The sequence below is a fragment of the Ixodes scapularis genome, unplaced genomic scaffold (assembly GCF_016920785.2).
Source record: "Ixodes scapularis isolate PalLabHiFi unplaced genomic scaffold, ASM1692078v2 PGA_scaffold4__175_contigs__length_147842914, whole genome shotgun sequence".
In the NCBI taxonomy this organism is placed as follows: domain Eukaryota; kingdom Metazoa; phylum Arthropoda; class Arachnida; order Ixodida; family Ixodidae; genus Ixodes; species Ixodes scapularis.
The window spans coordinates 23,264,626-23,291,755 of record NW_024609879.1 but is presented as its reverse complement, the minus strand read 5'-3'; the positions used below and the strand labels follow the sequence as shown (position 1 = coordinate 23,291,755).

The 27,130-nt window shown below is 48.2% G+C and overlaps 1 protein-coding gene across 1 annotated transcript in view; it reads left to right on the top strand.

The window, feature by feature from the left end:
- Positions 1–27,130, top strand: part of LOC115323545 (venom metalloproteinase antarease-like TtrivMP_A) — a 195,646-nt gene that overhangs the window by 43,353 nt on the left and 125,163 nt on the right. The window contains exon 2 of the mRNA XM_040217617.1: positions 11,841–12,016. Within this exon, the coding sequence (XP_040073551.1) occupies positions 11,841–12,016 (176 nt within the window). The remainder of the gene's footprint in view (positions 1–11,840; positions 12,017–27,130) is intronic.

Below are 27,130 nucleotides of genomic sequence, written 5' to 3'. Positions count from 1 at the left end.
TGGGAGGCCGATATTAAACTTTTTGGGATTCCAGCTTTAACGGTTTTAGAGCGGTTGCCCGCAAATGGCTGGAAACTCTAAAAGATGCCTTCTGGGGTGGAGAAGATGTGCAAGTCTATACACTTCAAAAGATGCCTTCTGAAGTGGAGAAGAGGTGGCAAGTCTTGAAATTGCAGACCCCTTCTTGAAGGGTCTTCATTTATGAAGATCAGGCCCCGCGCGCTGTCCTTGAACGCTTGCTGGATGATCGCCGGGGACACAGCGGAGTCGTGGAGCACGAGGTAATCCTCCACGTTCCTGTAGACCTGTCACCCGGGGCCGCGCTCTCGAGCTGATTCCTAACGGCTTAATTGCCCAAAGAAGGAGAGGTAGACCTTGCTCAGCGCCGGTGTCGGAGAGGAACCAATACACACATCAGAGTTTTGTGCGTATATCCTTCCATCGTGTCCTATCAGAGTGGACTCGAGGTACACCGTGAGGAGGTGCACGAACGCTGTGAGGGAGATCCCGAAGGTGTTTTGGTACTTCGTCAAGCCTTGTGTGGTGATGGTGTCTCTCACCGCATCCAAGATAATTTTTATGTCGAGGCTGTAGTGCACATTGGTTACATCTTGTGAGAAGAATGTGGTGTTCTGGCCTGATCAGTGAATCAGTTGTATAGCAGGGAAAACTTCCTGAGAGCTGCCAACACAGAAGGGTTCATCCAAATAAATGGCCACCAGATTTCTTTGGAGGTACAAAGCTAGAGGTTTTTCCCACCCTATTGAAAAAACCAGCTTAAGCTGGTCCCAGCTTCAAGCTGGGTTATTGCCCCAGCATGCCCAGCTTGGCATGCTGGTCATGCTGGTTGATCTGGTCATACTGGTCATGATGGTTGATCTGGTCCCAGCTTCAAGCTGGGTTATTGCCCCAGCATGCCCAGTTTGGCATGCTGGTCATGCTGTTAAACTGGTCATGCTGGTGAACTTCCCAACCAGTTTAACCTGTTTAAATTAATACACAGAATAAAAAAGCCAAGCTCGTCAGAAAAGCCAACTCGGCATCCAATTTATTATTTTCGTACTTGCGGCAGCCTCACATGAACTCAAATGCTACACATCCTCGGCGCTGACACAGTACTAACCGACGCACAGATTCTCGGTGCAAATTGTCTACAATGTTAATAAAACCAGATTGCTTATCTCTCAACACGAAAAAAATACTAGACACAGGCCAAAAACAGGCAATAGCAGACGAAAATACTACACGGACGAGAGAAGCGAACCTGGGTCCCGCCAGCGATGGGGGCGAAGCGGCAACTTGCGTGGTCGGCAGAGGCGAGGAAATCCGTGTGGCTTGGATGGCATTGGCGATACTCCTCGGCACCGCCGTCATTCTTGGGCACACACACGTTCGAAGACACGAAGCGACGCCGCAGTCGGGACGTCTGACATCTTCCCGCACTGAACGGACTGCCGCTCGCTGTCTTCTCAAAACCCGCTTCGCTTGCACCGTCGTTCAACTAGTCTCCAAACAACGCGCACACAGCCGTCCCTTCGATCTGCCCTCTGCCCAAGCTATCCAAACGCGTCTTCGATTCTCCGTTTCTACCACTCTCTCTCTCTCTCTCTCTTTTCTCGCACACAAAGGTAGCTTGCAGCGCGCCTGACGCGCCCGGTGGTCTACCAAAAACGAGAGGACAAAGAACAGGACGTGGCCTCGTTCCAGCAGCCGACCTTGTCGCGCGCGCTCCCAGCAATGCCAGTTCGGCTATCTCTAGCCGACCTTGGCGTGCGCGCTCCCAGCATGACCAGCTTGACCACCACGATTATTATTTCGACCAGATTCACCAGCTTGTCTCCCAGCATGACCAGCTCGTCTCCCAGCTTGACCACATTGGCTCCATGGAAAACCAGTTTGACCAGTTAAGACCAGACTGGCTCCCAGCTACACCAGATTGAATCTAAAACCAGATTCGAGTGAGACCATGCTGGTTTTTACTTAGACCAGACTGACCAGCTTAAATTCCAGCTTGCCCAGCTTAAACCAGCTTGATTGCCAGCTAAACCAGTTTAATTACCACATTGACCAGTTTGACCACCTTGATTACCAGCTTGACCACCTTAATTACCAGCTTGACCAGTTTGATTTTCATGCTGGTTTTTCCAATAGGGCAGCATCCATCCTCTGAAACGATGATCCTGAAGGGGAAGTCAGGCTTGTTGGTCTTGGTTGTGAAGAATACAGTCAGGTACTGTTGGCAGAGGCTAAGACTATTCTCAGAAGGGATAAGAAATTGTTGTCCTTGCAGATGGTCTCAACTACGAACAGAGGAAACCCGACGGTCTTTTCTTCACCTCGATGAACTTCTTGTTGAGGGTGATTTCGACCTTTGTGCCGCAGGTGGACGGTTCCAAGATAACAAACACACCCATTTTGTTCGCCCCCACGAGCTTGAGATCATACTGCCTAAGCTCCTTCACCACAGGCGGGTTATATGCATAGTGTTAAATACGCAAAAAAGAAAATACAGAGAAAGAAGTACACAGGACGAGGCGTAACTTGCAACTGGACTTTACTGAAGCTGAGTTGCAAGTTCAGTTGCAACACATAAAAAGAAGAGTAAAACCGCACATGCGCATTGATGATGGACTTTCATTGACAAGACCACCTGAAAAGAAAGCCTGCCGTCACTGTTGAGTGACCGATAAAAGCCTGATCCTTATCCGATAAGGCAACCGAAAAAGCCATGTTAGAAAAAGCCGATAAGGCAACCGAAAAAGAGATTTTAGGCGTGTAGGAGATCGGTGCGCGTGATTCGGGAAATTCGGTAGTGCAAGAGGTAGAAGAAGACAAAGTATATTTAAATTTGAGTTGTTAGTCAGCACGGTGCGTTTGAATTTTGCCTTATTTTCGTGTGTAAGGAGTGAGTGTTTTTGGTATGGTGCGCTGTAGTGTGTATAAAAACGAGCAACCAACTCGCCCATGCTGCTACGTTAACAAGATACATTTATTTATTTATTTATTTTTATTTATTAATACTACTGTCTCCTATCTCAGGAGACGTGGTAGGAGTGGTTTACAACATATGTGTACACAAAAACAATAATAAAACAAAAACAGCAGGTAACAAGCACAAGGATATTCGTTCTAGCTGATCCAAAAACACACAAACAGCGTTATACAAGGACTATATTCATCGCAAAAAAATTAATAAATGGGCATCAGATACAAGAATCACGAAAATCTCGGAGTTTATTAAAAAGGGAGGACTCTGTTATTATATCGCCTGGCAGGGAGTTCCAGTCGTGAACAGTCCTTGGGAAAAAAAGAGTACTTAAATGCATTAATCCGACAGTTGAATTCTTTGAGCGTTTTGCAATGATAACTTCGCATGGGATAATCTTGAGGTGCGGGTGAAATATATTTAGAGATATTGATTTTGAACCGGTCGTCTAATAAATCAAATAGAATCTTTATTCTCGTAAACGTGCGTGCTTTAGTAAGTTCACCCAAGAAAGGGCGTACAGTTCAGAGACGGGATATTTTCGCTGGAATTTATTATGAATGAAGCGTAAACCTTTTCTTTGAACATTTTCGAGGACGTTTATGTTGGTACTTGTAAGCGGATCCCAAACCACCGAAGCGTATTCTAGGATGTGTAATATGAAAGTTTTATAGGCTGTCACTTCAACGTCGGAAGAGGCATGTTTTAAATTTCGTCTTAAGTACCATAACTTGGATAGTGCTTTGCGCGCAGTAGACATGATATGAGTGTTCCAGCGTAGGTCATTCGATATAATGGCACCCAAGTATTTATAAGAAGTAACTTCGGCTAGTGAAGTACTATTAATGGGATAATCGAAAGAAAGATGACTTAATTTACGAGTTATATGCATTCGAGCACACTTCTTGACATTCAATGACAACTGCCACGAGTCGCACCAGTGCGCCATCTTGGACAAGTAGGTGTTTAGTAGAATCTGGTCACTTATTTCGTTGACTTCCTGTAAATAAAACCACATCGTCTGCAAACAGTCGAACACGTACTGGAATATTAGCGGTTAAATCGTTTATAAAAATTGAGAACAGTAATGGCCCCAGGACCGACCCTTGCGGAACACCCGATAAAACAGGGACTAATGATGATTCACTCGAGTTGATCTGTACATACTGCTTTCTGTCCTGTAAGTAGTTCTCGAGCCAGCGAAAGATACCTTCGTTTTGAACAATTGATTTAAGTTTAAGGAGAAGTTTACTATGTGATACTCTATGAAAAGCTTTAGAAAGATCTAGGAATATGACGTCGATTTGTTTGGATAGATTCAGGATATTTGCAAAATCATGGACAGTTTCAAGTAACTGAGTCGTAGTAGAAAGGCCATGACGGAAACCATGTTAATTTGAAAAGAAAAAAAGAATTTTTTTCTAAGTAACTCGCGAGATGTTTAAAAACAATATGTTCTAGCAGTTTCGAACAATAAGGAAGTAATGAAATAGACCTATAGTTTACCGGAAGTAGCAGGGAGCCAGTTTTATGAACGGGAATTACTTTTGCATATTTCCACTCAGCAGGAATGACAGATTCTGTTAAAGACCTTTGAAAAATAAGGTAAAGATATTTCGAGCTCCACTCAGCGTAGCAAATCAAAAATGAATTTGGAATACCGTCAGCACCAATGGCCTTCTTTGCAGGAAGATTAAGCAGAGCTGAGAATATTCCTTCAGTAGAGATAATGATATCAGGTAACGTAGGTAAAGTGGACAGCTGATCGAAACAAGGCACGGTGCCGTTATCCGTAGTGAAGACACAAGCAAAATATTCGTCAAAACATTCTACAATTGCGCTACCATCGTCTACCAGATTGTCTGAAACGAAAAGCGTGGAAATCTTTTTTCGGGCCGGCGATAACGCCCTCCAGAATTTATCAGGCGATTCTTTCAAAAATGTTTGCAGAGTGACACTATTGAATCGAAACCTGGCGAGGCGAATCACTGCTTTAAGTTGTCTTCTAATTTCAGAGATAGGTAAAAATGTGTTGCACTTCCTAACACGATTAATTCTCCGTTTCAAGTGCAGAATTTCACGAGTTATTCACTGGTTATGCTTGCGTGCAACTATAGTGCTCATCGGAACAAAACGGCGTAAACATTTAAGCACAACCTCCTTAAAAAAGCCCCAAAGAAGGTCAATAGAACAACCGTCCGAGCACATATTTAAAAACGTGTCGAGGGAAAGTTCCCGCGCGTCAATAATGGACTCATCCTCAGCTTTAGAGAAATTAAAAATAAGCTTGGGATTTTGTTTACGTGGTGATTGTTTACTTCCAGAAGTTGAAATTTCAACCACCACCATCAGATGCGGAGAAAGGCCCGATCTAGTACATCGGGCCTTCCTCCGCATCTCTTCTGGACCCCAAGTTTTCTTGTCATCTGGATTGCCGTTAGCGTGTGTCAGGCAAGAACCTTCGGATATTGCATCCGCAACAAGATGTTACCACCTGAGGTAAAAGTCTTTTTTGGAATTTTCGCCCGATCAGTCGGCCACGGCACTAGAATGTGCAAGATATTACAATCGGAATGGCATAGACAGATACGTTTCTACCGGACTTTTCTTTACGTGAGCCTACGCAATCTTCCGTATGGGAGAAGCATTTGACATGAGCACTCTCTCCACACTGATTGCCTAACAGAATATTTTTGGCGACTTACATTGAGACATCTCCGCAATCAATCACCCAAAAAGGTGAAAGGTCCGAGCAATCCTGTGCATGTCATAGGTGACATTAATCTACCCCATGCTGTGCAAAGTGTTCTCAGTCTTGGTTCCAAATTTGCTGTGGAACCAAAGAGGTCACCGCAAAAAGTGATATCGTTTTTCCGCCAGGTCTCGCGCCGTGCTCCTGAGTTGGAAGTCGACCGAGTTACATCTGAAGGAGTTGACCTGCTACTCAGACAAGTACCACAGGCCTCCTCTATATCTACCAGGAGGGTGATTAAATATCTACAAGAGCATTCCCTATTTCTTTTGCCTGCAGACAAAGAAGGAGGCTTTGCTGTCATGCACCAAGATATGTTGGGGACAAAAGCCATCTCAGCGATCGAGTCAGTTTTCCAATGTCATGAAGATGTCTCCCTAGTAAGGCCGAAAATATGCTAGGCAATTGTGCCAGTCATATGAACTGAAAAAAACTTTGCACCCACATCGATCGCAACAAGTTGCAAAACCTCAGTGTATTTTTCAGTGCCAAAACCCCTAAACCCGCTTACCCCTACAAAGGTATTGTATCCTAAAAGGGATCTTGGCAGAAATCACTCGCCCCTTTTCTCAAAGCAAAACTAGATCTGATAATTGACGACCCTTTCTTAATTAGGTGTTCCAACGAGGTCATCCAAATCCTGGCACAGCAGAGTTATAATTACGTAGAAGCTTTTTCCATCGACATAAAAGGCCTATACTACGAACTGCCCCAGGACGGCCTTTTGCGATGTGTAGGAAAGAGTATTGATTCTTTTGGTGGCATAGCCTTCCGAAATTCCTCGGGTATTTCCGAAGACAATTTTCTACATCTACTCTCGGTTTATCTACACTCGAGCTTTATTACCTGGAAAGTAAAAAAAAAAACTTATTTACAGAAGAAAGGTGTTTGCATTGGGTCGTGCATAGCTCCAGTGCTAAGTGATCTCTATCTCGCCCACTAAGACAGACTATTGAACAATTGGCTTGACTCCCCCAGAGTTGCGAGAGTATTTCGGTACGTTGACGATTATTTGATCTTTTTTGACGCCGAGAACAGCAATTTTCCAACCACTGTAGTCGGTGTTCTATGAACCTTTAAAAACTGCCTGAAACCGTTGGAGATTACTCATGAGCTTCCGGAAGAGCAATCCGATTCCTAGATTTCAGGTTCAAATTCCAATACACTCATATATGCTGGAAATATGAGCCAATGGGTAAAAAACTAACTCTTCCGTATAATTCGGAACATTCTAAGCTGGTAAAGCGAGGAATCGTAAAATTATGTCTAAACAAGTGTCTTCAAAAATCGTGCGAGCACTCTATTTCTGTAAGCTTTGATGCGCAAATTTCAAGATTAACATCTGCCGGATATCCCATCTCGTTATTAACATCGATTGCAGAGAGCATCTTGAAAACAAAAAATAAGGGAACATCTGTCACACCAAGAGCCAGAGATAGAGCCACGAGACCTGTCGTTCTTCCCTACTTCCACAGGTTCTCCCATGGAATCAAGAAAATCGCTAACAAGTTCAACATTAGACATGAGGAAGATACATAGAAGGGCGGACGGACAACGAAGTCTTCGTTGTCCGTCCCCACTTCTATGTATCTTCCTCATGTGTAATTACCGTTACCAACACGCTCGTTTTGTACTTAAGAAGTTCAACATCAACGTCGTCTTCTCTGCTCCTAATAAGCTTGCCAACTTATGCGAACAGCTTCGTTGAGTGCGCCGAGGAAGTGGTGTACTCATTTCCCCTTTCGTGCGGGAAAGTGTGCATAGAGCAGACCGGACGATGCCTTAATGATAGGCTCCGTGAACACAAAAACAACAGCACCAGAGCTAACTCTGGCCATCTAGGCATACACTGCCGTGATTGTGGGTGCGACGTTCACCTGCCTTCCTGTACAATTTTAGGTAGGGACAGTAACCAATTAACTAGAGAAATTATGGAAGCTGAACATATCGCCAGGGATTATTAAAACTGTATTAGTACACTTTAAACTGTAGTAGTATCTTTACACCTGACAGAAAGAGAGAAAAACATTTTAGGCGTCTAGGAGATCGGTGCTCGTGATTCGGGAAATTCGGTACTGCAAGAGGTAGAAGACAAAGTATACTTTGTCTTGTGCCTCTTGCACTACCGAATTTCCCGAATTTCCCATTTGTCTTCAACCTTTTGCACTACCGAATTTACCGAATTTCCGGAATTTCCCGTTTTTTTATATATATATATATAAAAACGAGTTGTTAGTCAGCGCAATTTGTTTGAATTTCGCCTTATTCTTCGTGTGTAAGGAGTGAGTGTTGTTCGCTATAGTGTGCTGTAGTGTGTGTAAAAATCAGCAACCAACTCGCCCAAGCTGCTACGTAAACATGTGGAACGTTGGACGGTACACTTTTTTTTTTCATAGTAGCATAGGACGTTTTTAGTTAGTTTGCATTAGTGCCCTGGTACATGTACTGACCTTGGACATCGTTGCAACACACGTTTATAGAGTTCGCAGCGTCGCCACGGGATGGCGCCACAACCCCTAGCAACCGAAGATCGCCGGCGGAGGGGGGGTTACAGGGTTGCCAATTTAGCGGTTTTTGGTTCTGTTTAGCGGGATAAATTATTGTTTTGCGGGTGGCGGGAATTTTAGCCGTTTTTTGTAATCTTGGCGGTTTCTTAGAGATACAGAAGTTTTGTATCAATTTACTGTCAGCTATACACTTGTCGTATCCATAATCCGCCACAGTCGTCGTTGTTTACACTCAGTAATCTTCTGGTTAGTGAGAGTAATGGCTGTAACGTCATGAAAACATTAAGGTGTCAAATATCGGAACATGCCTCCCTGTTTTGTCTGCGCACGTTTGAACAGCATAAATTTCCAATGTTCCTTTGACGTTTGTGTGACTGCGTCGTGCAATGGGCCCGGTGAAGTCCGCTCATAAGTTTAGAAAAGCCTTGCTACAAGACGCCAAACTAAAAGGCTCCCTACTGGAGGTTCCTTGTGATAGCAGACGAACCAGGTACAGCTATTGCAGAACGGAACTATCTGCACAGCACGTGGATTTGGTCGCGCACGCTGCAACAAAAAAGCATGTCTCGGCCGCTGCATCTTTCTCCTCTGGCAGGCAGACGACGTTACGAGTTGAACGGAAGTCGAAGTCTGACCAGTCACGCACTGCTGAAGAGTCCCAAGCCATGTTCGTATGCGCCCACACCACAATTTTGGCTTCGTATCACCTAAGTGAACTCTGTCGCGGCGTGATAGATTTCTAGTCACAACAAAAGGAAAGCTTCCTTTCAGATGACATTGATATGTTTTGGGCAAGGATTAAAGCAAAAAAAATATTGTTAAAAATTCATTTTTGCGCTGTGTTTTGGATTTAGCGGTTTTTAGTGGTTTTCGGGATTCCAATTGAGGGTTTTCAATTTTCGAGTTGGCAACACTGGTGGGGAACGACGAGTGTATCACAGGGGTGCTACATTGCTGAAATTGATCCCGTATGCCTTCTTTTGGTGACGCTTTTGTTTTGGGCAGACACCGAGACTGAGTGACTAAAGAAATAATTGAAGCATTTATTTCTTCGTTGGCGGACAGATGGTGTGAGCCATCGGTGGTGTTATACGATGAGTTATCATACCTTCGGTTTAACATGAGTGCCAATTTCTAAGGCGATATTTCTGCGGCCTCTAGTTGCCTGGTGGGCGACTGTTTTAAACTGTGTATGTGTAATTTCTTTAATAAGATTTCTTTGGGAGCCGATTTCCTGTCGTGTTCGTTTCTTGTTCTTCGTCTGTGTTTACTGAGGATGTATTTGATCATGTTTAACTGTTACCAGCTATCCCAATTCGCAACTCTACCTCATTTCGATTATATATATATATATATATATATATATAACTGAGAAGAAAAGAAAACCCTTAGTGAAAACAGCAACAACCGAAGGTTTATCCTTCGAAGTTTCGGCCGGAGTCCGGCCTTCCTCACTCTCAGAAAAAAAGGTGTATTATTACACCCCTTGTCCCATATAATACACCCCAAAACTTCAATTCGACGTACAACGCCCCATGATCGAACAGGCGGCCCCAAAGTTTACGAGGGGCTTGATAGCCGTCTGGTACAACTTATTATGATAGCTGATGTACGTATTATTGAATACAAAAAACATTATCGGAGTTTTCTTGGCCGTACTGCAAAAGCTCAGTGTTTTCTTTCTTTGGTCTTTGATAGGTACTACATAAATTTAATAAGTTATATGGCACCGTTATCAAGCCCCTGGTAAAATGTGGTGCCGTCTGTTCGACTATAGGGCGCTGTATGTCGAAATGAAGTTTTGGGGTGTATTATATGGGACAAAAGGGTGTAAGGTGATACCCTTTTTTTTTAGAGTGAGCTGACGAAGGCCGGACTCCGGCCGAAACGTCAAAGAATAAACCATCGGTTGTTGCTGTTTTCACCAAGGGTTCTCTTTTCTTCCCAGTTATATACCTACGCCTTCGGCCCCCCGCCACCATGCCCGTTATATATGGACCGACACGCTGTTTCCAAACAAGGCCGCGTTTGCCCACACACACTGCGCGTGCGCAGCAACCTAATTCGGGAGGAGTGAAGCGTCTGCGCAAGCGCAGTGCCGTCGACAGCGCCGCCGCATCTGCGTGACGTCAGGGCCGCGTGTTGGTCTCTCTCTCTATATATATATACAGGGTGTTTCAGAGAACGCAGGCCAAATCGCTTCTGCAAAAACTACTGATCACAATGAAAAAAGGCTTGTGGCGTTTTGGTCGTGGGCCAGGGGCCCATTTAAGAAAATGTTAAAGTCCGGGATAATTAACTTGTTAATTATTTTTGCTTAATTAAATTTTAATATTGTGTTTAAGGGCATGGTTTAAATGAGAAAATTGCTCAGCATCATCGAAAACCACTAAATCAACAAATTGCAGAACTATAGAAGGCACGCGAAGCATTTTACGGCTTTCTGAAACACCGCACAAAATCGACGGGTGTTAAAGTTTCGGTTTGTTATCGGAGCGCAACTCCGCCCCGACTGCACCGCGCCCCGCGAAGAGATAGTGCAACCAACCTCTGCTGCGCTGTCATCGCGCGACGCAGCAGACTCTGGTTGCACTATCTCTCCACGGGGCGCGGTGCTTCCGCGGCCAAGATCCGCTCCGATAACAAACCGAAACTTAAAAACCCGTATTATTTTCGCAGTTTTTCAGAAAGCCGTAAAATGCTTCGCTTGAGTTCTATCGTTCTGCAATTTGTTGGTGTTGTGGTTTTCGATGATGCTGAGCAATTTTCTAATTTAAACCATTCCCTTAAACACAATATTATAAGGTTAATGAGGCAAAATAATTAACAAGTTAGTTATCCCGGACTTTGATAATTTGCTTAAATGGGCCCCTGGCCCAGGACCACAACGCCACAAGCCTTTTTTTCGTCGCGATGAGTAGTTTTCGCAGGAGCGATTTGGCCTGCATTCTCTGAAACACCCTGTATACGTTGGCACACGCCTAAATTAGGCAATACAAGGCGTCTCCTGGTAATACGCCAGAGAAACGCCATGTTTGGCTCAATCTCGGAAAACCTAGGAGTCTAACTTGGGCCCAATAAAGCTTGCTCTAGTGCGTTAATTAGTGCTAAAGTATTCGTTTATACATTTTTGTGCCCTTTTTCTTGTATGTCACATCATTGCCAAAGTTTTTTGAGCCAAAAAGCTGGGTATCAAGCAAGCAAGCAGCAGTAAAACCTGATTCTAGCATTTTTTTTTGCCGGTTTAGAGCCAAAAACTACGGCCAAAGAGGAATATAAAGTTTAGTCATACCTCGAGTACTAGGGACTGTCAGTGCCCTAACTTGCCAGACAAATAACAAATCTTGTCCCCCAGAAAACGTGCTACCTTGGTTAAAAATTGATGAAGATAAAAATATTGATGCATAAATATTTTACAAAGTGCCTTCGCTTTCAGCACGTGAATTTATTCAAAGTGTGTATTTTCTAAACTATGAGGCTGCCGAAGCATTGTGTTGACTAACCTAAAGCGAATATTTATGGAAGACACATTATAAGAGGTGTGAAGGGGAATGGGATTTAACTTTTCAGTTCACCTCTATAATTGTGTTTACAGGGAAACCCCCGAAATTCGAAGTCGTTTATCCGAATGTCCTGGAAACAAGAGACCTTACGAGTGACAAAGTGCTGCAAGTTAAAGATGGACTTGTCCTACAGTTAAAAAAGAGTTCCATACTCTCAGAAAACTTTGTTCTAACGGACCTCAGTGGCAAGATCCCAGTCGAGACTCGAGTAAGCTCAGAATTTTAAACAACTTTTACCTATATAAGATAACCGTTAATCACACGTACATAATTTTTAAATGATATACGTATAGTTTCTTAGAGACGTTTTACTCGAGGAGCGCTTGAAACCACGACCAGGATATAATGTAGATGATCAATTTTATGTAATTCTGTAGGCGCTTTGCTATTTAGTAACTTGTGAGGAGTTGTAATGATCTTATAATTAAGATGAAACTCTTCAGAAAGCAGCATTACAATATGCGCCACAACGTACTCAGGTCCTCTTAAATGATGGCTGCATCCGATTTAATCGATGAGAAGCATACTTGATGAATTAATATAATTTTTTTTAAATGCATGTTATTGACCAAGAGCTAGGCCTCTTTCGCAACGAATGGTGTTAATAACAAGCTTAATAAATTGTTACTTGCACTGAAAAGAACACGTGGCACTAGCTTGCCTTTTCCAGAAAAGCAACCAGGAACCCATAATTAACACTAGGAATTTAAACTCCTTCCAAAATGTATGCAAATTCTTTTTTCTCAAACGTGAGTAAGCAAATACTACGTGGTATCGGAGTTTGAAATCCAGTTTATTTATCCGATGTCAGCGGTACACGTGGTTATTCTTATAAACCGTGCATTTTCTTCCCTCAAGCCAACTAGCTCACAATTTCACATTCCTTTGAAAATTTTCACATTGACTGCAAACGTCCAAAACATTTTAGCTGTATATGTCAGGGGTCTCAAACTCGTTCGAGTGTGGGGGCCAGATAGCCCATCCCCCGAAAGGTCGAAGGCCAGCGTAAGGGATGGGTGGGGGGTTAGAGGATTTTATTGAGAAGGGAGCTTCTGCTCTCGGGTTTTTGTTAACTCGTAGTTCAGGAGTGACATCTTTAGCTTTGATTTATTTATGGGATTACTTTGGGTGCTTACCTGATATAATAACTCGAATTAAAACGGCTCCACCCCAAAACCGCGCTTCCATTTTTAATGCAAGAGAGCAAGCACGCTGTCGTTCCCGTTGCTCAGTTCTCTATGGAATTATTCCAGCTAAACATGTGCCGAAATAAATATATGATACGAAAGATTTTGCTTTACTAGTTGTTTGTATAGCTAGTAGGATTTTGAAAAAAAAAAGCTTGTCTTTTAAGCGTGTTGATTTTCGAAGATGAGAATCTTGAACTCCTAGGATTGTTTATGATTGCGAAACAGGGACATTGAAGAGAAACAGGCAACACTGGCTTTCGATTTTGTGAGTTTGAACAGAACGTTTACTGGTTTGTCTTCGCCTCCTGAAGCTCAACGGGGGACGTCACGAAGGTAGAGAGGAAGGGTAGTGAATGAGAGAAGCGTGAGCCATGTGGCGATGTCCGCAGCTATGCGTGTACGGCGGAAGGTGGGAGTCTGCTCTGTGTCATTTGACACGTCACCGTTACAGGGAGGCCCAGGTGTCGGTGGTGCCTTTTTGGGGAAGGTTAGAGGGCAGAAGGACACGGACAGGAGAACGAGGGGAAGATACGGAAATTCTGACTTTTTTTATATCTTTGGGGGAACCCTCTCGCCTCGCAGGAAGTGAATTTCTCGATCAGAAATAGAAAGGGAAGGCCTGGAGAGGTTTGAGACCGAAGATTTAATACGTAGAGACTCAAGGATTTCCCTGCCGAATCCAGATTTGTGCAGCCGAAAACTTTGCTTTTCGAGAACTCAGGAGTGCACAAGGGGCCGTTTTTGGTGTGAGCCACGACTGGATGGAAGGAGTTCGTAGAAAGAGACGAGATCTCCTTGGCGTGCTCACGGAGACGGTCATTCACGCAGCGCCCCGTCTGATCGATGTACCCGGCTCCGCACGCAGGAGGAATGCTATTCACCTTCTCCCTTGTGCAGGGCCAAAAGCATTGGCCGGAAGCACTGTGCATGTTTTTTTTGCGCATGCAGTGGAGGTTCTGGGTTGATTACGCGCTTGCACATGCCTCCCAATTTAAATTTAAATGTGAAAATAACTCTGGTGCCGAATCTATGTGCAAGCACGCGCACTCAGTGTGCCGTGCTGAAGGAGCAAGAGATGCAAGCAGGGTGGGTAGACCGGGGCCTGGAGGGGGTCTCTTTAGGACGGCTCCTAGACAGCAGTATGAGTTTCTTGCTGACGGTATCTATGAGGTCTCCTGGGTAACCTGCCCTCCGGAACCTGGTGGCCTGCAGCAACCGGTTCCTTCTGGTTTGTGACAGCATGAAGGTTTGCAAGACCTGTAAAGGAGATACTGAACAATTCCAAACTTAACGGTTTTCGAATGATGGCTAGAGAGAGGCAGGACAAGTTTCTCGGAGCGCTGTTGAAAAAACCAGCATGGACCGTGAGATCGGTGGATTAGTCGAATATCGAAGAATTGGAGGCCCTCCTGAGTAAGATCTATTTTTTGGAGGTGAGGTCGCTGCCGTTAGTTTGAATGCCTGAAGAATGGAAACATCTGAGATGGACACATAGTTAAGGACCATGTAGTCGTCAACGTATCAGAAGATCTTACATTCATTTCGAGTGCGAGCTATATGCTCCTTCACCACGCGATTCACAAAAATAGATAAATCTTGCTGAGGGTCGGCGGGAGGCAGGAACTGATACACACCCCGACCTCTCAATGAAGACTCCTCCCTAGTGCTCAACCAAAGTCGAGCCGAGGTAGAGCCGAAGGAGATCGAGGAAGCCTCCAACCGGGATTCCGGACGCGTTTTGTAACTTCGTCGTACCATGCAGGTCAATTGCCTCAGGTACACAGCTCAAAACAACTCCGAGGTCGAGATTGCATTACATGTCCTCGACATCCATCGATAACATGTTGTGGTCTTGATCGAAGTGCAAAGGTCAAATAAAATCAATCACCTCATGGGAGCCCTTAAAGCGGAAAGTGCGGGGGAGATTGATAGAAAAAGAGTGCTTTTGTACGTAAAGGGCAAGAGGTTTCTGTCAACACCCCCCCCCCCCTTTCCTAGATTATGCTTCGAAGGGGAATGTTTGGCTTGTGCGTTTTTGCCGTGAAGATGTAAAGGTGGTTGTTTCGATGTGTTTCGATGGAAGACACGAACGAGCCAGTTCTGGGAAGCATAAGAACATGTTTGTTTATTCAGTTGTCGTATTTGTAGGGTGTTATAAGAAAAAGGTAAAAAAGAGGTAAAGAGTGAAGTTGCTACAGAGCGTGCGTCACGATAACAGAGTGGGAGCCCCGATAATAAGCTCGGCGCGTGCCCTTAACTTAGCAAACATGATACATCTTCCTTTCTTTAAATGAAAAAAAGTACAGCATGTCGACAGCGTAGTAGCTCGACACTCGGTGCGGGAACACTTGTCATGAGCCTTGAACAAAGTTCTCGCCATAGCCTAGCCACTCTGGAGGTCTTCTGTTGCGTGTGGACCTTCTCAGCACTGGTGCTGTCATGGCCACGCTGCCTGAGGGTCGTTGAAGTTATTCCAGTGTCTCGTCGTTTGAGTTTTCTTCATCCGACGAGTATTCTTCGGAACGGTGGAACTGTTCTTTCGTTGCGCGCAGATGCTGGCGATTACGTCGTAGAACGTTGCCATTTTCTGTGTGCGACCTGATAAGACCTGGGCTGCGTCCTGTTGATTAGCTTCGCCTTCATTGCTCATGTGTCACCCTTGATGTGGACCACTTGTCCTTCTTGCAATGCTGGAAGATGACTCCTCTTCGGCTGCGTCTGACGACGCTTGTCTACTACTATGCGTGGTGTTTCGTTGAATTCTGGTATTGGCGTCCGCAGTTGTCGGCCTTGAAGCTGCTCTCCTGGAGACTTGCCGTCTTCCAAAAGACTGGACCTGTAACTGAGCAGTCCAAGCCAGAAATCGTTTTTTCCTTCGGTCGTTTTCTTAAGAGCTCTTTTAACCACCTGCACCCCCATTTCCGCTTGGCCGTTCGAGCGAGGAAACCTAGGGCTGGAAATGGAGTGTTTAAAATCGTAGTTCTTTGCAAAGCTGGCAAATTCTCGGCTCGTGAACAGCGGCCCCCCATCGGTACACACTTCTATTCGGATGCCATACCTTGCGAACGTCGCACTTAGCCTTTCGATGACTGTAGCGGTTAATGTGTCGCGCAGCAATTCTACATCTGGGAAGTTTGATAATGCGTCGAACGCGCACAGGTAAGACCTCCTGGCATACTCAAAAATGTCGACACCGATTCTGTACCAAGCGTACCCAGGAGCAGGACGTATAATGAGAGGCTCACTATACACTCCCAGAAAAAAAGGGTGTATTATTACACCCTTTGTCCCATATAATACAACCCAAAACTGCAATTCAACGTACAGCGCCCTACTATCGAACAAACGGCCGCAAATATTATAAGGGGCTTGATAACCGTGTGGTAAAACTCATTAAGATAGCTAATGTACGTATTATTGACTACAAAAAAAAAAAGATTATCGAAGTTTTCTTGGCCCTGCTGCAAAAACTCCATGTTTTCTTTCTTTGCTCTTTGATACGTACTTTAGCAATTTATAAAGTTATATCGCACCGTTATCAAGCCCCTCGTAAAATTTGGGCCCGTCTGTTCGATTATAGGGCGCTGTACGTTTAAATGAAGTTTTGGGGTGTATTATATGGGACAAAAGGGTGTAAGGTGATACTTTTTTTTTAGAATGTAGGTTGCTTGTAAGCGTACTTTCGGCAAACTTCGCACTTGCTCACAAGGTCGTCAATGTCTGAATTAAGACCAGGCCAAAAGACGACACGGCGTGCTCGTGATTTGCACTTGTTAAGTCCCATGTGCCCATCATGAATTCTGCGCAGTATCTCAGGACACATGCTGGTTTGTATCACAAATTTGCAGCCTTTAAACAACACAGTGTTCACCACTGATAATTCCAGTGAGAAGGACCTAAGCTGTCCTACCGGACGGTTGGCTTTCATACATTCCATGACGCTCTTCAAATAACTGTCATTATTCGATTCTTCCGATTACCCTACCCGAGTCGCTTCACTGACGATTGAAGACGCAACCCTCTTGGCATGTACTTCCGCTTCCTCGTTGGTTTCGTCCTTGTGTTGACTGCTGACTGGAGCTCGTGGCAGCATGTCCGCCAGCGCCAGCTGCTTTCCTGGAATAAACTGGAGTTGGAAATCGTATTTCAGCAAACGAATGAAAGACCGCTGCAGTCGCGGTTGTATGTCATCAATTGCCTTTTGCGAGATTTTGGAGATTGCTATCAGCGAGCGGTGATCGGCTTTGAGAATCACCTTTCGCCTATACGCGAAGTGATGAAATTTTTCGCATCCATATACAACCGCCATTACTTTTTTTCAATCTGTGAGTATCTTCTCTGTGTGTCTGTTAGTACACGTGAGGCATAAGCAAGTTGTTTCCATGCTTCCCTGTGGCGCTGCATAAGAGCTGACCCTATGCCATTTGAAGAAGCATCCAATGTTACTTCGTTGTCTTTTTGGGGGCCGAAAATGGCCAACACAGGCTTCATGCTGAGGCACTTGCACAGCTCGTTCCATTCCTTTCCATGAGTTTCGCTCCACTCGAACATCGAGTCTTTCTTTATTAGCTGGCGCATCAGTTGTGTTTTTTCAATAAGAGCTGGCAGAAACTTCCCGAAGTCATTAACAACGCAGAGCATTCTCTGCACTCCTAGCTTGTCGGTGGGTGCTGGTATGTCAAGCACGAAGCTCACGGTGGCGGGACTTGGCCGGATGCCCTCCTCGGAGATTATGTCACCCAGAAAGGAAAGTTTTGTCACCCCTATTTCGCACTTTGCGGCGTTGAATGTGAGACCTGCATTGCGTGCTGCTTCCAGGACAGCCCTCAGTCTTTCATCGCGCTCCCCTCTTGTGGCAGCCCATATCAAAATGTCATCGACATAAACGCGTACCCCCGCTATCGCGTCAAATATCTGACTCATTGTCTTTTGGAAAACTTCCGAGGCCGACGCTATTTTGAACGGCAGTCTCAGAAATCGATAACGGCCGATGGGAATCGTGAATGTGCAAATTCTGGTCGTCTCGTCGTCCAGTGGTATTTGGTGGAAACCCGAGTTAGCATCTAAACGGGAGGAAAATACTGCTTCCGCGATTTCCGCCTCGATGTTTTCTCATCGCGGCATCTCATAGTGTTCGCGCTTCAAGCATTCATTGATATTTCTCGGGTCCATGCACACTAGAAAACATGAATGCACTTTGAAGACAGGGGCATGGGAAGAACAAACACCACAGAGCGCACACTCTTAGTCCTCCGTTTTTTTTTCATTACAATCACTAAGGGACTCACCCAGTCCGTCGTTTCCTATGCTTTGACAACAATGCCTGCCTTCAGCATCCGGTCTAGTCCTCGTCAGAGTGGCTCTTGCAAGGCGAGATTCACACGTAAGGTCATCTGAACGACGAGAACAGCGTCTTCCCGCAGTACCATCTTGTGTGACCGTTGAAGGCACCCAATGCCGGTGAAGACTTGATGGAACTCTTTGACCACTTGATCGCTGCTGCTTGCCGTCACGGCGTTGACCGACCGTCTAAACAGCCCCAGCAGTTCACTGTCGTGCAGACCTCGTATGGCTTGGCGTCCCCTTTTTACCACAAAAAAGTCAATGTCAGCTGATCTGTTGCATACGGTGGTTTTCGTTTTCATCACTCCAAGGGGCTTGATGAACCCTCCGTCGTAGGAACGAAGCATGGAGTTGATGGCCTTCAATTGCATCCTTGGTTGCAATCTTCGGAACATGCAGTATGGCAGAAGATTGGCTTGAGCGCCTGTGTCGAACTTGAGTTCGAGCACCTTCTTCGCCACTTGTGCTTGGACCACCCAGTCGCGTTGTCGCATGACACTGTCGACCGAGACGTCGAGGATGTCGAATTCTTCTTCGTCGCTTTTGATTTCGGAGACTTGCTTGTTGTTGTTGCAGCGTACAGCCAAATGGTTTTTTCCTCCGCATCGCCGACAGGTGCGTCCGAATGCCGGGCAGTTCGGCACTTGAACCCTCCCGGTGGCTCGTCGTTGCTCGAACGCGTCCTTGCAAAGTCGACCTGTCGCTCTTGCGCTCTGCCGTCGTTCTGTGCTGTATCCGGTGCGATGCTCGGTGTAGCCTTCACTGCGCTAACTTGTTGTTCGCGTGCCCAAAGCTCGCTTTGAGCGTCCGATAACTCGGCCGCCTTGCACGCTTGTTCCGCCCTCGCCAACGTCAGCTTGTGTTAGCGCAGCAGTTTTTCGCGGACTTTGTCGTTGTTCGTTCCAAAAACAATTTGGTCACGAACAATAGAGTCCGTCATAGTGCTGAAGTTGCATGGCTGTGCCAGCTTCCTTAGATCTCTGATTAACTGTTCTGACGGTTCACCTTTGCTTGAACACGTTGGCGAAACAGGTAGCATTCGTGCACTTCGTTCAACTGCATTGCGCAGTACTCGTTGAACTTTTTGATGACGGTCGCATAATCCTGCTGGCTCTCACCTTCATTGGAGATGAAGTTATTGTAGACTTTCAAGGCGTCGTCGCCAGCTACGCTTAGTAGCAGTGCGGTCTGCGTGGGTCCTGGTAAAGGCTTTCAACCTGGAGCTGACGCAGTCACAATAAACTTCTGTTTGAAGTGGCGCCAGTTCTTTCCGATGTCACCACTCAGCCGCAGGTGCTCCAGTGGCTTCAAACATTCCATGCCGAATATTCTGGGGCGCCAGCCGCTGATTAGTGGCAGGGCCCGTGCGTGACCACTCCTGACAGCATGTTTTAATGTGTTTCGATGGAAGACACGAACGAGCCAGTTCCGGGAAGCATAAGAACACGTTTGTTTATTCAGTTATCGTATTTGTAGGGTGTTATGGAAAGAAGGTAAAGAAGAGGGAAAAGATGAAGTTGCTACAGAGCGTGTGTCACGATAACAGAGTGTGAGCCCCGATAATAAGCTCGGCGCGTGCCCGCGACGTAGCAAACATGATGCAGTACTGTTTAGACGGGGCAGAAACTAGCGTTTTTAGGAGGAGAGGTTGAGGGAATTGGGCAAACAGATTTGACATCGAAGCGGAGTGCTCCCGATGGGCGTTTTTTTAGGGGAACAAAGTTTTTTTTTTAGGGCCTGATGCACTTTCTTTCTGAATTTGTTTCTTTTAATTATGACGAATCGGCCCACCTTCTCAATCTCCAAGAGCACCAGGTCTGATCGGCGGAGCTCCTCCACGACGCATGTCACCTGCGAGCGTACCGGCGCATTCGCGCTACCGTGGTGGCGAACCACGCAGGCCACCGCCCCGACAAAGTCGTGTCGATCACACTTCGGGACTCTCGCCGCAATCTCACAGACGGAGGTCAGCTGGTCCAGTCTTGATGATGGCGCAGGCGGCGTGAACTTGGGGCCTGAGCGAGAGTTCATGCAGCGAGTGTCCGTCCTTGAGCGAAGAATGCTGGGAAGCAAAAATTAAAACGAAAAGCAAGGCAAATGAAAACAAAATATTATAAACTATGCAATACGTTACAAGAGCACAGCTACGTGTCGAGCGGAAATGAATCGGCGACATGAGATCATTAAGGCGCTTGATATTTCTAGCCGACTGACAAGAAAACAGCGCACTCTCAAAACAAGCACTCCAAAGCTTTCATGGACACAAAATAAGTAGAGGTGTGCGAATAGTGGTCGGTATCGAATAGTGCAGCGTCATCCCTAGCTTCTGCACTGTTGAAAGAACCTTCCGTCATGACTTTCCCATGCACTGTCATGGCTATGAATGACGGAGCGCTATTTGATTCGAACCACTATTCGCACAACCCTAAAAATAAGAGCCACTTACACAGCGCTGACTGACAACTTTGGGTTATATTGCCGCCCGCAGAGCCCAGAAGGCAACGCTTGGTCACGGTCTTCTAGAAGATTCCCGGTCATTCTCGCAGCAGACGTAACTTTCCCTCTGCTTTGTTATTCTCGAAAGTGCCAGTTCATCCCCGCCCCGAGCGCGCGACGCTTGAACCTTCTTTGCCGAATTTTCGAGATAGTGACGCACGGTAGATAAGCAGCTGCCCGCGACCTTGTCGAGTCAGTCCCAGTCTCGCTAGCGCTCTGTAGTGCCGCCGAACCGCCGCCCGCTTTTCTGCTGCCTCGACGCCCTTTCGTTATTTATTTTTGGTTGGCACAAGTTCGCCCATTAAATCTTTATTTTCAGTTCACTGTTTGGCTTTTCGTCACCTTCATTCGTGACATTTCTGGTGGAGGTGCGGGGTACAAAACCCGTGCAGCGTACCCCTAGAAGAACTCGGTCAACAAGCCCCATTTTCCGACGACCTTCCGTTCAAGACTCAGAGCATCGTGCCAGCCGCCGTCTTCAAGGGCAAGCTCCTGAACTCGGACCCCCGCCGCGGAAATCAAAGAAGACCACGACGATGACCGCCCCGCCCGTCGTTGTCCTGCCCGTCGCCCCCCGATCGCCGACAACTTTCCATGGCGAAATCTATGAAGACGTCGAGGACTGGATCCTTCACTATGAGCGCGTCGCCCGCCACAACGGATGGAACGCCGAGCAGCGCCTCCAGAACCTCTACTTCTCGCTGGAAGGCACCGCGAGGCACTGGTTCGAAAACCACGAGGCTTCGCTTACATCGTGGGGTATCTGCGCTGCCGAGTTGAGGCGAACATTCTCGAACCAACACCGGCGACAGAATGCGGAGGACCTGCTCCAGACGCGGACACAAGCCCCCGACGAAAGCGTGACAAGCTACGTTGAAGACGTGCTACGACTCTGTACACGCGCCGACCCTCAAGCAACCGAGGAGAAGAAGTTGCGCTTCCTCATGAGGGGCGTCAAGAGTGAAATCTTCGGTGGCCTTGTCCGCAGCCCCCCGACGACGGTAGATGGCTTCGTGGCCGAGGCAACCAACATCGAGCGAGCGCTGTTGGCCAGAGCTGTGCACTATCAACGACGCACCGGTGTGTCAACGGTTCCGGCTGTCTCACCACCTCGCTCCGATGTCAATGGTATCGGCATCAAACACCTGCGGCAGATAATCCGCGACGTCGTTCGAGAAGAATTCAGGAAGGTTCTGCCCACTGCCGATCGCCCTGCCTCGCTTTCTATGGCGGAAGTAGTGCGGGAGGAGGTGCAGCGAGCCTTCCAGCAGGAGGCTCCCGTCGACCTGCCACCACCGGAACAACCAACGGTGAGCGACGCCGCCACGGCTCGACGACCGCCAGTTCCTGCCCGTCAACCTCCTGCGCCGCAACGACAAGACACACCAGCATCGCCGTACCTCCGACGTCTCGACGACCGACCTCAGTGCGTCCGGCAAGAACAACCGGCGCCCAGGAAGACTGACGTGTGGCGGACGGCTGATCGACGCCCCCTGTGCTACGACTGTGGTGAAGCAGGCCACATCTACCGACGATGCCCCTACCGACAGCTGGGCCTACGAGGGTTTGCGCCCAACGACCCTCGACCACGTCTTGGAGAGCGACCGCGGGACATCGAAGACTACCTCCGCCGCTCTTCATCTCCTGAGTCGTCTCGCCGCCGAGGATTCCGTTCACCATCTCCCCGACGCTCGCCATCGCCCTTCCGCCGGTCCCGCCGAGAAAGCCTGTCCCCCTTGCCTCGCCGGGAAAACTGAGTGCGGCAATACCGTTAGGTGGTATTGCCGGTGACGAACGACGCCAATATCCTCCAAAAAACGTCGGAGGTCTCCCACACTAGCGACGAAACGGATAAGAGCGACGCTTCTGTGACGGTGTCGAATAACCTCGACGTTACAATCGACGGCCACGACGCGAAGGCACTCGTCGACACCGGAGCAGACTATTCCGTTTTAAGTGGGAAGCTCTCTCGCCGCCTTCGGAAAGTGATGACGCCGTGGAATGGCCCCAAAATACGAACCGCCGGCGGACATCTCATCACACCAGTGGGAAGGTGTACTGCGCGCGTGGACATCTACGGAGAGTCCTGTCCCGTCAAATTCGTCGTCCTCAAAGACTGTTCGAGAGACGTCATCCTTGGCATGGACTTCCTTTCTGAGTACGGTGCCGTGATCGACCTTGGAGCAAACAGGTTGACGCTGCGAAAGCCCGTGCTACCTCCGGAGGAATCAAAAACGTCGCCAGCCGCCGTCCGAGTCATTGCGGACTACGTGAACCTGCCGCCACGGTCGAGTGTTCTTGTGCCCGTCGTGACCGACGCAGTTGCCAGCGGGAAAGTCCTTCTGGAAGGCAACGTCCAACTGCTTCTCGGAAGAGGAATAGGCGTCGCAAGGGGCGTAGCAGAGCTGCAGGATAGACGTTGTGTGGTCCTCGTGACGAACTTTCGACCGGAGGCGCAGCATCTAACGAAAGGTGCCACTATAGGACACGTCGAGGAACTCCGGGCCGACGCCGAAATCGCCGCGATCTCCGACGAGCCCTCGCCATGTCAGCCGTCCAGTACAGTGCCGCAACAGTTTGACGTTAACCCCAAGCTCAGCGCCACGGAATGACGACAGCTCAGAGACCTCCTCGCCCAGTTCGGCGACTGCTTTGCGACGACGTCGAGGGTGCGCCAGACAACAGTCGCGAAACACCGCATCATTACCAACGACGACGCGCTCCCTGTGCATCGGCCGCCGTACCGGGTCTCCCCAAAGGAATGAGAGGCCATTCATGAACAACTACAGGAGATGCTCAACGACGACATCATTCAGCCTTCGAGCAGCCCGTGGGCCTCTTCAGTTGTGCTGGTAAAGAAGAAAGACGGAACGCTTCGATTCTGCGTTGACTACCGGCGGCTCAACGCGGTCACGAAGAAAGACGTGTATCCGCTCCCCCGCATCGACGACACGCTGGACCGGCTGCGCCACTCCCGATACTCTTTGTCGGTGGACCTTAAGAGTGGCTACTGGCAGATCGAAGTCGACGAACGGGACCGAGACAAGACTGCCTTCGTCACGCCCGACGGACAGTTTGAGTTCAAGGTGAGGCCCTTCGGACTGTGCACGGCGCCGGCAACGTTCCAACGTGTCATGGACACCGTCCTGGCAGGCCTCAAGTGGCAGAGCTGTCTCGTTTGCCTCGATGACGTCGTGGTATTCTCGGCCAACTTCGACGAGCATTTGCGACGCCTCCGTGCCGTTTTTGAAGCAATCAGGACCGCAGGACTCACCCTCAAGCCGACGAAGTGCCGGTTTGCCTACGGCGAACTGAATTCCTGGGCCACGTTGTGAGCAACGAAGGTGTAAGTCCTGACCCTGAGAAAACTCGCGCCGTAGCGGCCTTTCCACCGCCCACCGACAAAAAGGCCGTTCGAAGATTCCTTGGACTTTGCGCATACTACCGGCGATTCGTTTAGGATTTCGCCAAGCTTTCTGCGCCGCTAACGCACCTTACGAAAGACGCCGTGAACTTCGACTGGGGTGAAGAACAAAAACAGGCATTCGACGAACTAAAGCGACGGCTCCAGTCACCACCGATTCTCGGCCACTTCGACCAATCAGCCGAAACGGAGGTCCACACGGACGCCAGTAATACAGGACTCAGAGCGGTACTGGTCCAACGACAAGACGGTGCGGAGTGCGTGATCGCATACGCTAGCCGGACGCTGTCGAACGCGGAACGCAATTACTCGACGACCGAGTAGGAATGTCTGGCCGTCATCTGGGCCATCACGAAATTCCACCCATACCTGTACGGGACTCCTTTTCGGGTGGTCACCGACCACCATTCGCTGTGTTGGTTAGCGAGCCTAAAGGACCCATCGGGACGCCTCGCTCGATGGAGCCTACGACTGCAAGAGTACGACGTAACCGTGGTCTACAAGTCAGGCCGAAAACACAGCGACGCCGACTGCCTGTCCAGAGCCCCTGTCGAGTCAGCTGCCGGATGTGCCAAAGACGACGACGACAACGACGACGACGACCACTTTCTTGGCGCGGTGAGCATTCACGGCATGGCAGCGCTCCAGCGGGACGATCCTGAGTTGCGTGCACTGATCGACCACTTGGAGGGACGAGGGGGTACGATTCCCCGAGCCTTCTCGCGTGACCTGCCAAGATTCGCCGTCCGGAGAGGTCTCCTCTATAAAGAGAACTTCGGGGAGGAAGTTCTCTTTATAGAGGCTTGGAAGATCTCTTCGAGAAGAGATCTTCCAACCCTGTCACGACGTCCCAACATCTGGTCACCTTGGCTACAGTAGGACTCTTGCACGGTTCCGAGAAAAATACTACTGGCCCAAGCTCCCGAAGACTGTCCACCTCTACGTCCGTTCGTGCCACGAATGCCAACGACGCAAGAAACCACCGACGAAGCCGGTAGGTCTCCTGCAGCCGATCGCGCCCCCAACTGCACCATTCGAGCAGGTTGGAATGGATCTTCTCGGACCTTTCTCACCGTCGGCGCAGGGAAACCGGTGGATAATCGTGGCAACTGATTATCTCACCAGGTACGCCGAGACAAAAGCACTCCCGTCGGGGACCGCCGTGGAAGTTGCCAAGTTCTTCGTGGAGTCTATCGTCCTCCGACACGGCGCTCCCCAAGTCCTGATTACGGACCGAGGATCCTCGTTCATGGCGCAACTGACACAAGAGATACTCCGCCTGAGCCACACCGACCACCGCCGCACCACGGCATACCACCCGCAGACCAACGGGCTGACGGAGCGACTAAACAAGACCATCGCCGACATGATTTCGATGTACGTGGACGTTGAACACAAGACGTGGGATGACGTGTTGCCCTACGTCACGTTTGCTTACAACACGGCGATTCAAGAAACTACCGGCATTACACCATTTCAGCTGGTGCACGGCGGAAAGGTGACGACGATGCTCGACTCCATGCTGCCCCAAGACCCGACGGACGACGGCACTGACGACGCCCAGCTGGTCACCCAACGAGCAGAAGAAGTACGCCAACTAGCCCGTCTTCGAATAGAGGACCAGCAACGTGTGGACGCTGGCCAGTACAACCTTCGCCGCCGTGACGTGGAGTTCCAGCCCGGAGACAGGGTATGGGTGTGGACGCCCATTCGCCGCCGCGGCCTCAGCGAGAAACGGTTAAAACGCTACTTCGGACCCTACAAGGTCATCCGCCGCCTTGGGGACTTGAACTACGAGGTATTCCCCGACGGAACTCGCCCATCAGGACGCCGCCAGCCACGGCCCGAAGTCGTCCACGTAGTTCGACTCAAGCCGTTCTACGCGCGTTAGGATTGTGACACTGCATGTTTGTTTTGTTTCGCCGTAATTGTTTTAGCCATTTCCGTTTTCCTTTCGTTTTGCATCGGGGCGATGCACTTTTAAAGGGGGGGATAATGCCGTCCGCAGAGCCGAGAAGGCAACGCTTGGTCACGGTCTTCTAGAAGATTCCCGGTCATTCTCGCAGCAGACGTAGCTTTCCCTCTGCTTTGTTATTCTCGAAAGTGCCAGTTCATCCTCGCCCCGAGCGCGCGACGCTCGAACCTTCTTTGCCGAATTTTCGAGATAGTGACGCACGGTAGATAAGCAGCTGCCCGCGACCTTGTCGAGTCAGTCCCAGTCTCGCTAGCGCTCTGTAGTGCCGCCGAACCGCCGCCCGCTTTTCTGTACCTCGACGCTCTTTCGTTATTTATTTTTGATTGGCACAAGTTCGCCCATTAAATCTTTATTTTCAGTTCACTGTTCGGCTTTTCGTCACCTTCATTCGTGACAATATTTACAATTTTTGTTTTCGTCTTTCTTTGTGGACTAGAGTTTCGATGGCAAAAAATTACCCTTGCCTTCTTCCTTCTTTTTTTTTTATTATAGGAAGCTAAACCGTAAAATTATTGTACGGCTAAGTACTCTAGTTCTTTTTGGATAACATTATGGAAGGAGTGCTGACACATCTCTCCTCTTGTCTGGCAATGTTCTCTGCTTTCGTGATTTCTCTTGTTAGCTTGTCGTGGTTCCTGCCTAACCACTGTGCATTTCCCCAGCTGCGCTTAGCAGCCACAGTCTCGGTAGTGAATTCCCAGGTGTCCGGAGTTTTTGTTAGTGATAGTGCAGTTGTGCTCACAAAGGCGATCGTTTGCGCACTGTCCGGTCTGTCCTATATATGGTCGTCCACCGGATAGAGGGAAGGAGTAGACCACCTTTTCGGTACACCGTAAGAAGATGTTTTTACGTTTCTTCGTGCACCTGGGACTGTGGTTCTTGTGGGTGTATTTA